The sequence below is a fragment of the Lycium barbarum genome, chromosome 3, assembly GCF_019175385.1.
Source record: "Lycium barbarum isolate Lr01 chromosome 3, ASM1917538v2, whole genome shotgun sequence".
In the NCBI taxonomy this organism is placed as follows: Eukaryota; Viridiplantae; Streptophyta; class Magnoliopsida; order Solanales; family Solanaceae; genus Lycium; species Lycium barbarum.
The window spans coordinates 63,458,699-63,474,461 of NC_083339.1; the positions used below are offsets into that span (position 1 = coordinate 63,458,699).

General features: G+C 38.6%; 1 protein-coding gene across 1 annotated transcript; it reads left to right on the forward strand.

Annotated features, from left to right (window-relative positions):
- Positions 1-482: 482 nt before the first annotated feature.
- On the forward strand, positions 483-15,381 carry LOC132631445 (uncharacterized). The gene is made up of 5 exons (XM_060347022.1): positions 483-682; positions 792-922; positions 1,425-1,849; positions 14,318-14,531; positions 14,847-15,381. Exons 1-4 carry the CDS (start codon positions 498-500, stop codon positions 14,519-14,521), a joined length of 945 nt encoding a protein of 314 aa, XP_060203005.1. The 5' UTR covers positions 483-497; the 3' UTR covers positions 14,522-14,531; positions 14,847-15,381.
- Positions 15,382-15,763: the final 382 nt, after the last annotated feature.

Consider the following 15,763-nt stretch of genomic DNA (forward strand, 5'->3'; position numbering starts at 1 on the left):
TTAACCAATGCCAAAAAGCCGAATTAGAAAATCGAAACCGAACTTCAAAACACTGTACCGAACCGAACTAATTCGGTGCGGTGTTCGGTTTCCACTTAAAAAAAATCGAAACCGAAATATCGAACCGAACCGAATAATCGAACGCCCACCCCTATTCTCCTCCAGTGAGTAATATGTTAATACAACAGATCTCTGCCCGTGACAAATATAGCATCAATTTAATTTTCCTAGATTTCGCTTAAGTTTCCTGAGAAGGTAGTATTGATGCGGAACTAAACTTCAATAAAAAAATTAGTGACTCGTGCTGATAACGTGTTATAAAATAATAAAGTAAGCAAGAATAATATTGTAGACAAAGAGAGAAGAGAGAAATTCTTTTATTTCTCTTATTCGAGATTCTATACAATGAAGAGAACATCTGTATTTACGGGAGAAAATTAACTTGATGTACCTTAGAGAACTAAGACATGGATATTTAAATAATATTTATAACAATTATGAAATTCTTTGGGTTTTCCGTTTGCCTAAATAGGAGAAATTTTGTTTTTGACGCGCCAATGAGCAATGTATGTTTGACGAAGAAGAAACGTCCGAAATCCGAATTGAATGAAGCTTCAATAAACCCTGAACATCATCATCGTCTGTTTTGTTCATCAAAAGCGATCTCCCTTTGTCCATACCAGTAAGTTCCTTTTTTGGCGACTCTTTTTGAATTCCCTTGTTAATTTAAGCTTTGAAGTAGCTAACAAGGTACTTTAGTTGTTTAGACCTTTTAAATTGTTGTTATGTAGATGTTCAATGCCAGAAGGTGTTAAAGTGAAAGCTCTTAGTTATCTGGTTGAAAAATTTCTGGGAAATACTCAAGGGTTATGCGGGAATGGAATTGTGCAACCAACATGCAAATTAAGTGCCTTCTTTAACGGTTCGGTTAAAAGAGTGCTTTTTGAACCTTCAAATATATATTGTCCTTCACATATCTCTTCTTTCTATCTTTTTAACACATGGACACGTACATATACATAAATAAACTGTGTTGCATTTTGTGATTGGATTCTGCGTACAGTAGACTGTTTTTGGCCAGCAGTTTTGCGCAATGGGGGCATATACGTGGGCGGGTTGATCAATGATTTTAACTGTGTATGTAGGAAGTATTACTAAGACCTACTACTTTATGGCAATGGGTGTGAACTTAGTACCCAAATAAACGTCCTTTTTTTTTTTTAAGTTGTTCAACTCTTTATATATAGTTAAATTACAGATAGTATGTGGGGGAGCCCCTGTGGCTGATAAAGTGCATCTGATCCTGTGCCGGAGAAACATTTTTGATCATTTATCTTACTTGTTTGTGATTTTTATTGTTTGATTTATGAATAGAGATGTCTTGACGGTCTTATTGGATAATATGCATCATTTTTGTGTGGCAGTGGACTTAGAGGCTGGAGTTGCTACAATAGATTGTTCTGCTGAAAGCCAGGTCGTGGCATGTGAAGATAATGTGGTTCGTGAACCATTTATTGGGATGGAGTTCGAGTCAGAAGATGCTGCCAAGGAATTTTATGATGACTATGCTAGGCGTGTTGGGTTTATCATGCGCATTGATCAGTGCCGGCGTTCAGAAGTCGACAAGAGAATCCTTTCACGGCGTCTTTCATGTAACAAGCAGGGCTATTATGTGAAAGTGAAAAACCATTATGGACCACCTAGAAAAACACGCACTAGCACACGAGAAGGGTGCAAGGCTATGATGTTGGTAAAGGTTAACAAGTCTGATAAGTGGGTTGTAACGAGATTTGTGAAGGAGCATACCCACCCATTGGTTTCTTCTGTCTGTTCTTCTGGTAATCCAATGGTAAGCAAAGCTTGTGTAGTTCATTTAAGCTTACTTGTTTTTTGGTTTCAGTTCAATCTTTCAAGTCAATTTACTATGTGTCATCTCATGAAATATGTTTAGTGCACAAATTCTTGGGTGAAAATTTTATGTGCATCCCGCTTTCCTTTCTTGGGTCTTCTCTTGTTTGAGATAGAATAACTCATCTAATCTAACTGCTACCAGGCCTTCCTAAATTCATATGGATTAGGAGAAAAGGGGGCTGGGTGATTGAATATCAATTAGCTTTACCAGTTACTCATCTTTTTATCCTCCATCTGCGTTATTCTGTCCATCACGTCCTCTGTGTAATCACCGATTTCCATTCAGATACATACAGCTTAGGAGCAGTATGAAAACAAAACATAGCAGCCTGGCTATTTATCTTATTGCAGTTTTTCTTGCTAAGTGGTCCACGAATTTTCTGTCCTCAATTTGTGTTTGATTCTGAGCACGCTTGTAAGAATGCGTAATTGGATTTCAGACACATCTTAATGATGATCAGAAGATGCAGCTCTCTGTTGATAAGATTTGATTGGCATCGTAAAGATGGAAATCTTTGCAGACCACAAAATGGCAAGATTGTTGCTTAACCTCTGCAATCTATACTTTCAAACACCAGATACAGTTTCTTTCATTTTGTAATCTTAAGATCTAGAATAGGTAATTTCCCAACGACTCTGATCCGGTCAATCTGAAATCCTAGAACATCTTTTATTGGTGAATGTATTTTTCCTGATATAGTTGGCCATTCATGTTGCATTTTATGGCAGTTAGGTGGATACTTTGATTAGCAATCTCAGTAAAGCATCTTTTTATCATCTAGCTTGGCTGTAGGGGCAAAACAAAAAACAAAAAAGAGGGGGAGAAGAGGAATCCTTTTCATGGGTGAGCCATAGTTGGCCAAGAACATAATCCAAGTAGCTTCATTGCTTTTAAGTTTTAATTAGTTCTGCTGAGTTCAAACTTCAAAGTTGAGTTGCTTTTTACATGCTTTTTAACAAAGTTTGACAATTAACCACTGTCACTTGACTGACTTGGGAGTTGAGATCGATAATATTTGCAAGACCATATGTTGTGCTTTTGAGTTTGTGTGCATTCTTCGTATAAGACCTAGTGTAAGTAGATTCAAGAAGCCTCTCAATCAAGTTAGTTTCTCTACTATGAATATATGATTGCAGCTGTTACATTTATGTGGAAAAAGTTTCAGAACTCAAATATTTAGGTAACCTGTGAGGAGATTAGTTATTATGCTGAGTTAATCACCTATTGGTATAGATCATGAGGACATGATTCATATTTATCTAGTAGTTCGAAATAAAATAAAATAATATTATCTTTGAGATGAGCATTTCTCTTTAAATTACAGATATAGTTTATTCGCTTTAGGAGTTCTGACTGTTACGAAGTCCTTTTCTATAAATAGGACCCCTGTGTACTTGTTGAAGAGGAGTTGAACAAAATGATTTAATTCAGTATCACAATCCTTCTTTCAGTCTGTCTCCCTGTTTTCATTCTTTTCTCTCTTCCTCTCTGTTTTCCCATTCTTTGTTTCTGTCTCTATTTCTCATTCATTCTTCTCTTCTTTCTCTGTCTATGTTTTCTCCGTTCTTTTATTTCTCTGTTCTTTTCCCTTCTTGTGCTCCACCACCTTTCTGATACATTTTGCCTAAGTAGATTTTTTTTTTTTGAAAACAGTAGTAATAATTTATTGAAATGATTGGGCACAAAAACACCCACATACAACAACAACAACAACAAGCCCAGTATAATCCCACCATGTGGGGTCTGGGGAGGGTAGAGTGTACGCAGACCTAAACCCCACCTTGAAAGGTAGGGCGGCTGTTTCCGAAAGACCCTCGGCTCAAGAGAGGAAAACAAGACAAAACGTCAGATAGGACCAAACATATCGAAAACAATATGAAAACAAGGAATAACAAAAGCGAGAAAGTCATGGTAGAACAGTCCGGAAAGAAAGGAGCATTAACTACTATAGATAAATAAGATAACCAAAGTACAACGACCCAACAAATAGAAGCAGCAATCAAATGCAAAAATCAAATGGCAATAAACAAATGAGCAAAACTACAACTACTATGGTGAAAGGATAAGCCACCTAGCCTTCTATCCTAATCTGAGTCCTCCACAACCTCCTATCTAAGGTCATGTCCTCGGTGAGCTGAAACTGTGCCATATCCTGTCTAATCACCTCTCCCCAATACTTCTTCGGCCTCCCTTTACCTCTCCTGAAACCGTCCATAGCCAACCTCTCACACCTCCGCACTGGATCATCTGTGTCTCTCCTCTTCACATGCCCAAACCATCTCAGCCTCGCTTCCCGCATCTTGTCCTCCACCGATGCCACTCCCACCTTGTCTCGGATATCTTCATTCCTAATTCTATCCCTCCTAGTGTGCCCACACAAAAACACCCACATACAAGAATTATACTAAAAAGTAGAAAACCAACATAAAGATATGGTTTTATATGAATGACACAACTTCACAATTACCATTTCAAAAAGAAAAAAAGGAAATAAGAGATGAGAGACTATTCCTCAATTGTACAAAGTTCCGCTCTACACTTTCAAAAGATCTATTTCTTTCTCTCCAAACGACTCACGTAAGTGCTTGTGGAGCAGCGGTCCATCTGTTGCGTCTCCCCTTCCACCTACCACAATTCCAACTGAACAATAGGTCTTTCAAGGTGTGTGGAATCACCCGACTAGCCTAAGCGGAATATTTTGAAAAGAAAGAAAATGGCTTCATCAGCATTAAAGTTCACCTTCTGAATTTCTCTAAATGTACATTAGTAAAGCGTGAAAAAGCAGTTACACTCTTTCGTTTTTGCTCTTAAGTATTTTCACTTGATTCATATGCTCCAGTGGCCACTACACTCTCACTTTTGACGACATCCCGACTGCACTCTTTTTTCTAATCTTTTTTTGGGCACCAATACGCCCATCTATATTTTCTAAAAGGTTGACTCCTGTCCTTCAATCAGTTTCTGGTGAAGGATTTAGTAAAACAGAGGGAAATTTTTGGAACTTAAAATGTCAACACTATTTCTTCACATATCTTTATCCTTTATTACACACCAGATTAATCTGCAGCTTCCAGTCCTCTGTTATTATAGCTGCAAGTTTTTCTCTAAATGCTCAACCCAGCTGTTTTCTGTTCTTTTTTAATTTTTTAATTTTATACTACTTTGGATGTAATAGGTGAAAGAGAAGAGTTAATGAAGATAAGATCAAATTCAAAACTAGAGAAAGAAGCTACACTTCATGTAGAACGAATTACTGGGATTAATGCAGGAACAGTAACAGTAACGAGAAGAAAGAGATAGCTGAAGATTGAAAGAAGCATTAGGAACATAAACAATACGTAGAAAGTTAAGGGAAAAAAAGAGAGAAACAAATAGAATGACAATTTTCTGCCTGATTATTATCTCACGTTATGCTAAAGCTGGTTATCTTGTTCATGCTTTGGGGTGGGATAAGTCAATAACTCTTCTAACAAGCATATATATATTGATTAATTGAATGCTGTAGTTATCAAAAGATTACAAAAGCTACAGGGAGGTCTGCTACAGTCCTTTCTTCCCACAGAATATTATGTTATGCACATGACTACAGCCTAATTATTAATATTAACTAGGAGCAAAAGAAGGAAAATAGAGCTGCAAAACAAGTAAATAAGAGAGAAAAGCGAAGAGGAATTTGATAGCTAGAAGAAGCATTGGCAGGGCAAGAAGAAATGAAATAAGTAATGTAAGTAATAGAACACTAGAGAAAGGCTTCATGGGAATGAGTTTCTATATACCTTGCGCTTCTATCCATTTTATATACATGTCTTTACAATGAGAACTTTACACGATGTGGGACACTAATATGTACAGCTATATTGATCTATCTAATACTCCCCCTCCAGCCACCATACACATCGTTTATGCGAGTTTGTTACGTATATGACTAACTCGAGGATCTGCCAGAAATTCGGTAAATATGTCTGCAAGTTGATCATTGGACTTTGCCAATCTCGTGACAATATCTCCATAGAGTATCTTTTCTCTCACAAAGTGACAATTAATCTCTATTTGCTTGGTCTTCTCATGGAATACTGGATCTGAAGCAATATGAAGCAAAACTTGTTTTTTTTTTTTTTGAGACTTGTAACAGTTAATCTATATATCCACAGGTGTACTACATCAAAATATGTAGTCCCCCTCCAAAAGGTTACATTCACAGCATTGATCTCTACTGTTTTCCATTCTTACAAGAGATCTAACACATCAAAAATATCTTCTGTCTGACCTAAAATTTCCTGTTTACACCAAAAGTAAAAAAGAGCTAGACAATTCATCTTTAACTTCTGTAAATTGTTCTGCTTGTTCTCAAAACATCTCAGGTTCCTTTCTTTCCAAACAGTCCACCAGATACATGATGGGACAATCTTCCATCTCTCCTCTTTTCTTGTTACATTCCCATCCTTGTTCCAACACTTTAACACTCCTTCTATGCTCCCAGGCTTCACCCATCTGATCTTTCCTCAGGTTGATAAACATCTTCCACAGCTGGTATGTCCATTTGCAGTGCAAGAAAAGATGACTGATTGTCTTATTATGATCCCCACACAAAAAACATCTAGAATATAAGTGAAAACCTCTTTTGTTCAGGTTTTCATGAGTCAGCACTGCCTCTTTTGCCAACAGCCAATTTGAACAGTTCACTTTATAAGGTACTTTTGTCTTCCATATCATCTTCCATGGCCATCCCTCTTCTTGAAAATTTGGGACATTCAGGTCTTTGTATGCTGAGTTTACAGTGAAAATTCCTTTGCTATCCTTCTTCTACTCCAGAGTATCCCTTTCCCCTGTTAAGTTCATGAATGCTGCCATTGTATTGTGGAATTCTGCTACCATCTCCATTTCCCAATCATCCAAGTGTCTTCTCGGTCCAGATCCCACCCTTGTCCAGTCCACATATCAGCAACAGTAGCATGTTGCTTTTGACTAAGAATGAACATATCAGGGAATTTCACCTTCAGAGCTGTGTCACCCAACCATATATCATTCCAAAAGGATACTTTTACCCCATTACCAACTTTGCATCTAATCCTTGCAAGCATTATCGGCCAGTGATTCCTGATTTCCCTCCACACAGTGCATCCATATGGAATATTAACCATGTTTGTTATCCACTTGTCCTCCAAACCATATTTAGCAGTAATGACTTCCTTCCATAGCATGTCTTCCTTTGTAGCAAATTTCCATAGCCACTTCATCATCAAACTTTGGTTTTGCAATTTCAAATCTCTGATAGCAATCCCCCTGTCTTCTTGCTCACAGTCAGTTCTTCCCACTTGACTAAGTGAAATTTCTTCTTATCTTCATTGCCCTGCCACAGAAAGTTCCTTCTAAGGGTGTAAATTCTCTTGATTACATTGAGAAGGGATTGGAAATATGGACATCATATAAGATGTTAAGGCATCTAGTACACTATTGACCATGGTCAATCTTCCCCCAAGGGAAAGATATTGGCTTTTCCAGTTTATCAGCTTCTTCTCACATTTTTCTAGAACTCCATTCCATATTCCTTTTGACTTGCTCTTGGCTCCCAAAGGCATGCCCAAATATGTAGTTGGAAGCAAAGGCGAATCTAGGATTTTTAGAGCATGGGTTCACCACAAAAAAAAAAAAAAAAAAAAGGAAAAAAGTGTGTTTAGTGGGATTTTTTTTTTTTTTGGAGAAACTGGTACTGTTGTATTCCTCAGCATTAAGGGTATGCTGGCGACCTCCAAAAACAGACTGTAAAGAAAAAGATTTTAAAGATAAAGATAAACTTACAGTGCTCCTAGTAAATCTACAAGGTCATCTACATTCTCTATACATTGTTCTTTACACCAAAAATAGAAAGATACAATACAATTTTCCTTCACTTTCTGAATATAATTTAATGTATCTTCAAAACATCTCCCATTTCTTTCTTTCCATACTGTCCACCAAATGCATGCGGGGATTACCCTCCACCATTTTTTCTGTCTCTTGCTTCCCCCTCTTCTGATCCAACAGGTCAGTAAATCAGCAGTATGTTCAGGCATTGTCCATTTTACTTCTGTGAGACCTAAGAACATTGACCATAATTGTGCTGTAAATCTATAATGAAGAAAGAGATGGCTGTTTGTTTCTCTTGTCTGCATACGTAGAAAACATCTGGCACAACGGGTCGGCCTTTTCTCTGAAGCACCTCTTGAGTTAGGCATGCCCTTCTTACAACCAACCAAGTGAAGCATCTTACCTTTGTAGGTGCTATACTTTCCCAAACATTCTTCCATAAACCTGGTCTCCCTTCACTAGCAACCATGTTTCTTTTCCTGTACAACCTCTTAACTTAAAAGGCTCCATCAGAGTTGTGTCTCCATCTAATAGCATCAGGTATATTGGTTGTACCAGTGAACAAACCACTATCCTTCAAAAGTTCTGCCACTCTTTCCACCTCCCAATCATTCAGATGTCTCCTGAAAAGCAGGTTCCAACCTTGAGGTGTCCAGCAATCACCAATTGTAGCATTCGGATTTGAACAAATGGAGAACAGATCAGGGAAAACATCCTTAAGTGAAGTTCCTTTTATCCAAACGTCATTCCAGAACAGTACCTTAGAGCCATTGCCCACTCTAAGACATGTATCTTCTTTCAGCATGTTCCACAAAGCTCTGATAGTTTTCCAAACTCCTACACCATAAGTGTTGTTGACTTCATCTGTACACCAATGATTGTGTTGTTCATATTTACTTTGAACAACCTCTCTCTATAGTGAATGTTCTTCCTCATTAAACCTCCATAACCACTTTATCATAAGACAATTGTTGTGTAGCCTTAAGTTCCTAATGCCCATCCCCCCCCCACCAAGACATGTATCTTCTTTCAGCATGTTCCACAAAGCTCTGATAGTTTTCCAAACTCCCACACCATAAGTGTTGTTGACTTCATCTGTACACCAATGATTGTGTTGTTCATATTTACTTTGAACAACCTCTCTCTATAGTGAATGTTCTTCCTCATTAAACCTCCATAACCACTTCATCATAAGACAATTGTTGTGTAGCCTTAAGTTCCTAATGCCCATCCCCCCCCCCGTTTCTTGCTTTTTTGGACTACCTTCCATTTAACCAGATTATAGCCTTTTCCTTCTTTGTTACCGTGCCGCAAGAACTCTCTTCTCAGTTTGTTTAGTGGGAATTGATCTCTAGTTCTCTGGGTAAATAACTCAACCTTCAACCAAGTGCACCATTTAGCCTTATTGTAGTATGTATTCCTGCAGGTAATATTATACCAATTTTAAAAAATATATACATAAAATACCTAGTTTTACGGAGATACCATGTGTTCACGTGCCCCAAATTTAGTTACTAAATTCGCCCCTGGTTGGAAGCTCCCCTACTTTACCTCCTAAGTTTTCTGCCTCTGCAACCTCATTAATTGGATAAATGAAGCTTTTACCCCAATTAATGTGTAATCCTGAAACTGCTTCAAAGATGATGAAGATAGTTTTTAGGATTAAAATGTTCTCTTGCATTGCTTCACAAAAAACAAGAGCATCATTTGCATATTGCAGATGGGTGATCTCCAAGTTTCCTGCACCAACTTGAAATCCCCTTATCCAGCCATTCACCTTAGCTATCTGAAACATATTAGAGCCTGTTTGGATGGGCTTAAAAAAAGCAGCTTATCCAGCTTATAAGCTGCTTTAGATAAGCTAAGCCAAACGGGCCCAATTAATTTTTTTGGGCTTATTTTAAGCACAAAATGGCTTTAAACTGGCCAGCCAAACACTCAAAAAAGCTGAAAACAGCTTATAAGCAACTTATAAGACAATCCAAACGGGCTCTTACTCATGCCCTCTATTGCCAGGATAAATAAGAAAGGGGACAAAGGGTCACCCTGTCTCAATCCCCTTTGAGAAGGAAAAAAACCACAAGGAGTTTTGTTGACCAAAACTGAGAATTTACCAGAGCTAATGTAATGTTTTGTCCATTTGATCCATCTAGTTCCAAACCCCATTCTCTCCAGCATATTGATTAGAAAGCTCCAGTTCAGGTGGTCATGTGCTTTTTAAATGTCTAGCTTGCATAGAATACCAGGTTTCTTACACCTCTGTCTGGACTCCACACACTCATTAGCTATAAGAATGGCATCCATGATCTGTCTTTCTTTAATAAAAGCCATTTGTTGCCTGTCCACTAGTTTATGTATTACCTTTTTCAACCTCTCTGCCAATAGTTTAGCAATGATCTTATAGATACCCCAATCAAGCTACAACAACAACAACAACAATAACAACCCAGTGTAATCCCACCACGTGGGGTCTAGGGAGGATAGAGTGTACGCAGACCTGACTCCTACCAAGGTAGGACGGCTGTTTCCGAAAGACCCTCGGCTCACCCCAATCAAGCTAATAGGCCTAAAATCATTAAGCTCTATAGCTCCAGCTTTCTTTGGAATTAGAGCCACAAAAGTGGCATTCAAACTTTTTTCAAAAGAACCTTCAAAGTAGAAGTTCGGTATAGCAGCTACAAGCTCTGTCCCTATGATATCCCAACACTGATTGAAAAAAGCCATAGAGTATCCATCAGGACCTGGAGCTTTGTCCCCTGCACATGCCCTGATGGAGTCCAGTATCTCTTGAGATTCAAAAGGGGCCATAAGAGTTGCATTGTCTTCAGTGTCCAACCTAGGACAATTCCTCATATTTAATTGTGGTCTCCAGTTTTCTGTCTCTGAATACAGCTTCTCATAACATGACACAATTTCTTCCTTCACTTCTCCAGGATCCTCCAGTATTTCTCCATTTACTCTTAACTTGTCTATAGTGTTTTCCCTTCTGTGTGCATCAGCCTTGATTATCACAAACAGGTTCGATTAGAATGCTTTCTTCAAACATCAATATGTTGGTAGTTGTTTGATCATATGAGTTCACAAGTCGCGCCCCTTCCATGGCTTCTATATTCAGCTTCCAACACTGGATCACGCAGCCACACCTTGTTTCTTGCTCTTTCAAGATACTAGATTGCCTCCAAATAGAGTCTAGAACACACTACCCAGAGGTCGGATAAAGAAGCATCTGTATACCCGTCGATCTTCTCATCTCCTTGATCCTCATAAAGTAGATCTTTTCCTGGAGCAAATTTAATACACCAAAGAGTAGAAACTACTACATCCCAATGAGCTTCACATGGTGAATCTAGAAACTGCCTGATGATACTCATTGAAAAGGCGATAGCAAGGCGTGTTACGGTGAGATAATTCAGCTTTCCAACTAATATCCTATATCTCCTGGGCTCACTAAGAGACTCCTCATGACCTGGCAGAAGCTTGACATTATGATCCATATGAGTATCAACAGGTCTACAATTTTTCTTTCCTATTTTCTCAAGTATGTCGAAAGCATACTTTTGCTGTGAAATGACAAGGCATGTTCTGGACTGAGCTACTCCAATACCAGGAAGTACGGTATTTACCCATGTCCTTGGTACGGAAATGCTAGAAGAGATGTCGCTTCAATTTGTCACTGCCTTCTTGATCATTGCAGTAATAACTATATCATCAACATACACTACCAAATAGATATACAGATTGGAGTCTAAGCATCGCTAAAATACAAAATGATTAGCTTTGCTAAGTATCATGTCAAACTCTTGTATAACTGCGCTGACTTAGTTAAACCATGCTCAAGAAGACTGTTTTAGGTCGAGATTAATGACCACCTTGATTCTTCACCGTCTGAGATACTAGAACAGAAGAATCCACTTATAGTGAGGGGACTACTGTGTGACTAGGAGCAGTAAGATATAGTAACCCAGGAGAACGCTTCATTCACTATAGGAACAATTGGACTAGCCAAAAGCTAATCTTGCACTGAGTCAAGATCACTTGGAAGCCTACTAAGTGTGAAAAACTAAGAATATTTTCCGTCGTTGTTACAACTGTTTCTCAGTACTGGCAGTAGCTGTCATCAGACTTGCTAAATTCCTCCATGATTGCCTGAACTTGTTCCAAATACATAGACATGTCTGATTAACGCCTTTTCAAGTTAGTCATTCTGGAAAAAGCATCATTAAAGTGGGAACATCGTTAGTATATAAAGCACGAGTATTTTTCCAAATGAATAACAATTTTGTTATGGCCGGAATAAGTCTATCAGCTTAGGATCAATAGAGTGCCACAATAACTTGCATAACTGAGCATCAACCTTCTCCTAATGTGCTCGGACCTCTCATCAACATTTGTAGCCTTTTTAGTGCGGCGACATGGATACGTTGACTTTTACACCTAACTCGACAGAAAAGCCCCAACTAAATAGTTAGAACCTCAACTAGAGGTTCTGAAATAATCACGGGACTTGAATTTCCGAATCCACTTGTTTTTGGAACCAAAAACATAAAAACTACGCGAAATAGCGTTGGATTGAAGAGAGATCTAACAAAAAAAGTTAGCAAATATCCACAAGATAGAGCCAAGAAAGCTAACCAGAGATATTCTTCAAAGTAAAATATCCGATTTACGGAAGAATTTGCCAGAAAGTGAATAAAGGACTGCTGGTTGTCTGAAGGTGGCTGGAAATTTACTGAAAACAAAATGGAATGCACAGGTTCAGATGGCCCCACAATGTAAGAGAAAGGCAGAGATGTCGCCAGAAAAGGGAGATATTTTCAGAAAAGTAACTGGAATTTTGGAAACCTACTTTTAGTGGTCGGAAGTTGCAGAAAATAGTATGTATGGCCTCGATCTGGTTTGGCGGTCGACCACCAAGGACCAAAGGTACAAGTTTGAAAGTGGCTGTAAAATGGCATAGATAGATGTCGCTGACATCTGCTTCTGTTTGGTGCGTGGGAGCGCATGAGGACTCCTTTTCCGGTGGGACTGTCTGGGCTTTGCTCGCTAGAAGATGCTTGGCTTGTTGGTGGTGTTGGTTCATGCACGACACTCATGACCGTTGGAAAATTGCACAACAACGATCTTTCTTTCTCCCAGAAGTCACTGGTAACTGGGCAAAGGCTATTCCTTGACCATGTTGTAATCTATGTTGCTCGGACTCTTCAAAGAGGTCGACGGGTGTGCGTCAGATACTCCAAAAGTAGTGCATTTTGAAGAATCCGACACGGGTGCAGCAATAGTTTTGGAAAGTCCGAGCAACATAGGTTCTAATACCATTTAAGAAATAGAACGCGGTAGAGAGACTTTACGGAAATGCGTGACTTTCATACTTTACGCTTCTATCTATTCACATAACATGTCTTTACGATGAGTACTTTAACTTGTCTATTGTGGGACACTAATATGTGCAACTATACTAGCCTTTCTAGCAAGGAAGAAGAAGTCATGCCTCCTCCCGTGAGGGGGGGTGGGGGGGAGAAGATCTTCCAAAATTTACTCCTAAAAATCTAACCAGAGGGGCAACTCACTATGTTTTGTATTTGGAAAGAAAAGCAGAAAAAAAGAAAAGAAAAAAGGATGTTGTCACAGAAAAAGGTTCAATGGGTGAGTTGAAAACGGAAGTGTTTGATCGCTGCTAGAGCAGGCTACTCTTTTCTTAATTACTTATCAAAAGAAAAAGGTACTCTTCTTAATTACTCTTTTACATTGTTCATTTGTTCGTTCTTGCTATAGTGTCAGTTAACAATGTAGGATTTCGCTCTTCTAGTATATTTCATGCGTCGATTGTTGCCCCAGCCTCATGAACTCCATCATTAGGTAGCTAAACACTGTTATGAGATTCTTCACATTACTAACAGAAAAATATCGGAAGAAGCTTCAAGAACTGATTAGTGTTGGGAACACACATAGGCAACAGGTGGCCAGGGCTATGTTGCTCGGACCCTTCACTTTTGCTGCCGCACCCGTGTCCGACACGACACGACACCGACACCGGATTCGTGTCGGATCTGGTCAAACGACATTGGATACTTTGACCAAATCCATGGACCAATCTGAGAAAAAATTTGAGGCCAAATTGAAGAAATGGAGAGCTCTTGAAGAGTGGACACTTATTGTATCTAGAAGAGTTTCAAGTTAATTAAAAATTAATATTTAATTATAAATGAAACATAACTATAAAAAATTATTTTTGTTTTTTATTTCTAGGCATAGATTTAGTTATTTTTCTTATAATTTTGAATTATTTTAGCCGAATCCCCGCACCCGTATCCGCACTTGGATCCGTATCCCCGAATCTTAAAATTTAGATTATGCCGAATCCGACCTCTAGATCCGTACCCATATCTGACACTTGACACCGAGTCCGAGCAACATAGGGCCAGGGTGAGGCTTCTCTAAGGATCTTAAAGCCTTGTTAATTAATGATATTTGGAAGTGTGTGTCTGTCTTCATGTGGACAAAACTGTGCCTGCAATTCCTAATGATCTCTGAAATGACCGCCTTTATGTTCTCTTGTAGGATAAAAAGGACAGGAGAATCCAAGAACTGTCTATGGAGTTGGAGCGTCAGGATAAATTATGTGACCTTTACAGAGAGCAGCTAATTACTTTTTTGGAAAATGTTGAGCAGCAGATGGAGCTTTTGTCGAAGACAATTCAAGTTGCTGTTAACAATGTAAAAGAAATAGAAGCAGAAGTTCAAAAGCCACCAAGTACCCTGTAGCCATGTCCAAGTAAGTATTTAGACAACATATGTTATCTTTTCCTAGCTTGACAAACATTTGACTTAGCCTAATTTGCCTATATTGGTAAAGTAGGAAAGTGAGAAGGAGAAAGACAAGTTCTGTTGGAATCTTAAGTCACATTTTATTCATCTAGTATCACTGCCATTTATTTCACAAAAAAATATTGTGTAGCTTCTTGCTTGTCAGTTCAAATTTATTTTGTATAAACTCAAAACGCTTTGATGGAAGCTGGTTTGTATTGTTTTATCTATCTTCTACTAGTCCCTAGAATGTTAACTTCTCTTTATTTGCTCAAAAATGCAGCTGAAGCAGCCACTTAGTTTTTCTCTGACGAGCAGCAATTGTAGGACAGTGCGTCAAGCATACAATGGGAGATTGTTGCCGCATAGTTCCATATTTACAGTGCATCGGGCAGCTTTGGAGATTGTTGACGCGGAAAAAACTTACTCACACATGGTGTTGATACCAAACAATATAGTTTACCATGGTTGATGATAAAAATGAGGTGACAATATGTAAACACCGAGTGTGATTTTTTTTTTTTATTAGTCATTTAATGGGTTAACAGATGTAGTTTGTAGCCTTCTCTGTAAATAGCTTGACGTACATATTTGTATGCTATGAGTGTACGGTAATCATGTATCAGAGTGGATATGAGCAGTTACAGTTTCTTGCATATTTTTTGTATGTTTATTTTGGCTACAGACGGTTTCAAACTCGGACTCACAAAAGAAGAGCAAGAGAAATCCCAGTTCACAGAAGGTTCAATCTTTTTATGGGAGCTAGAGTTGAATAAACTCAATATTTCATCGATGTTATTTGATTTGTAGTCCAAAAAGATTGTCTTCTAGTTTTCTTTTTAGTTTCTTTCTGTTTTGTGTCAAAATTGGCTAAGGTAAATGTCGATCTAGCTGGTAAATCTTTCTCGATGGCCTTTTCTCTCTAGGTGCACGTTAGCCTAACCTGCGCCTGCCCTGGGTATGAGGGTTCGAGTGCCATCTCAGAAGGCTCTAATGGCGTAGGAAGCTCAAACCTCGCATGTAGCAGCTCAGCGAGGGAAAAAGGGAACCCCAACAACAACCAGAGGCACCAGATCTGTAGCAATTGAAGATCCAATAAATGAAACAGTACCGGAAACAATAATCGCAGTTCCATCCAATGGAATAATAGTGGTGACAGAAGCAGTTGTCCCACCCAAAGGAAAAGCAGCTGAAACTCCA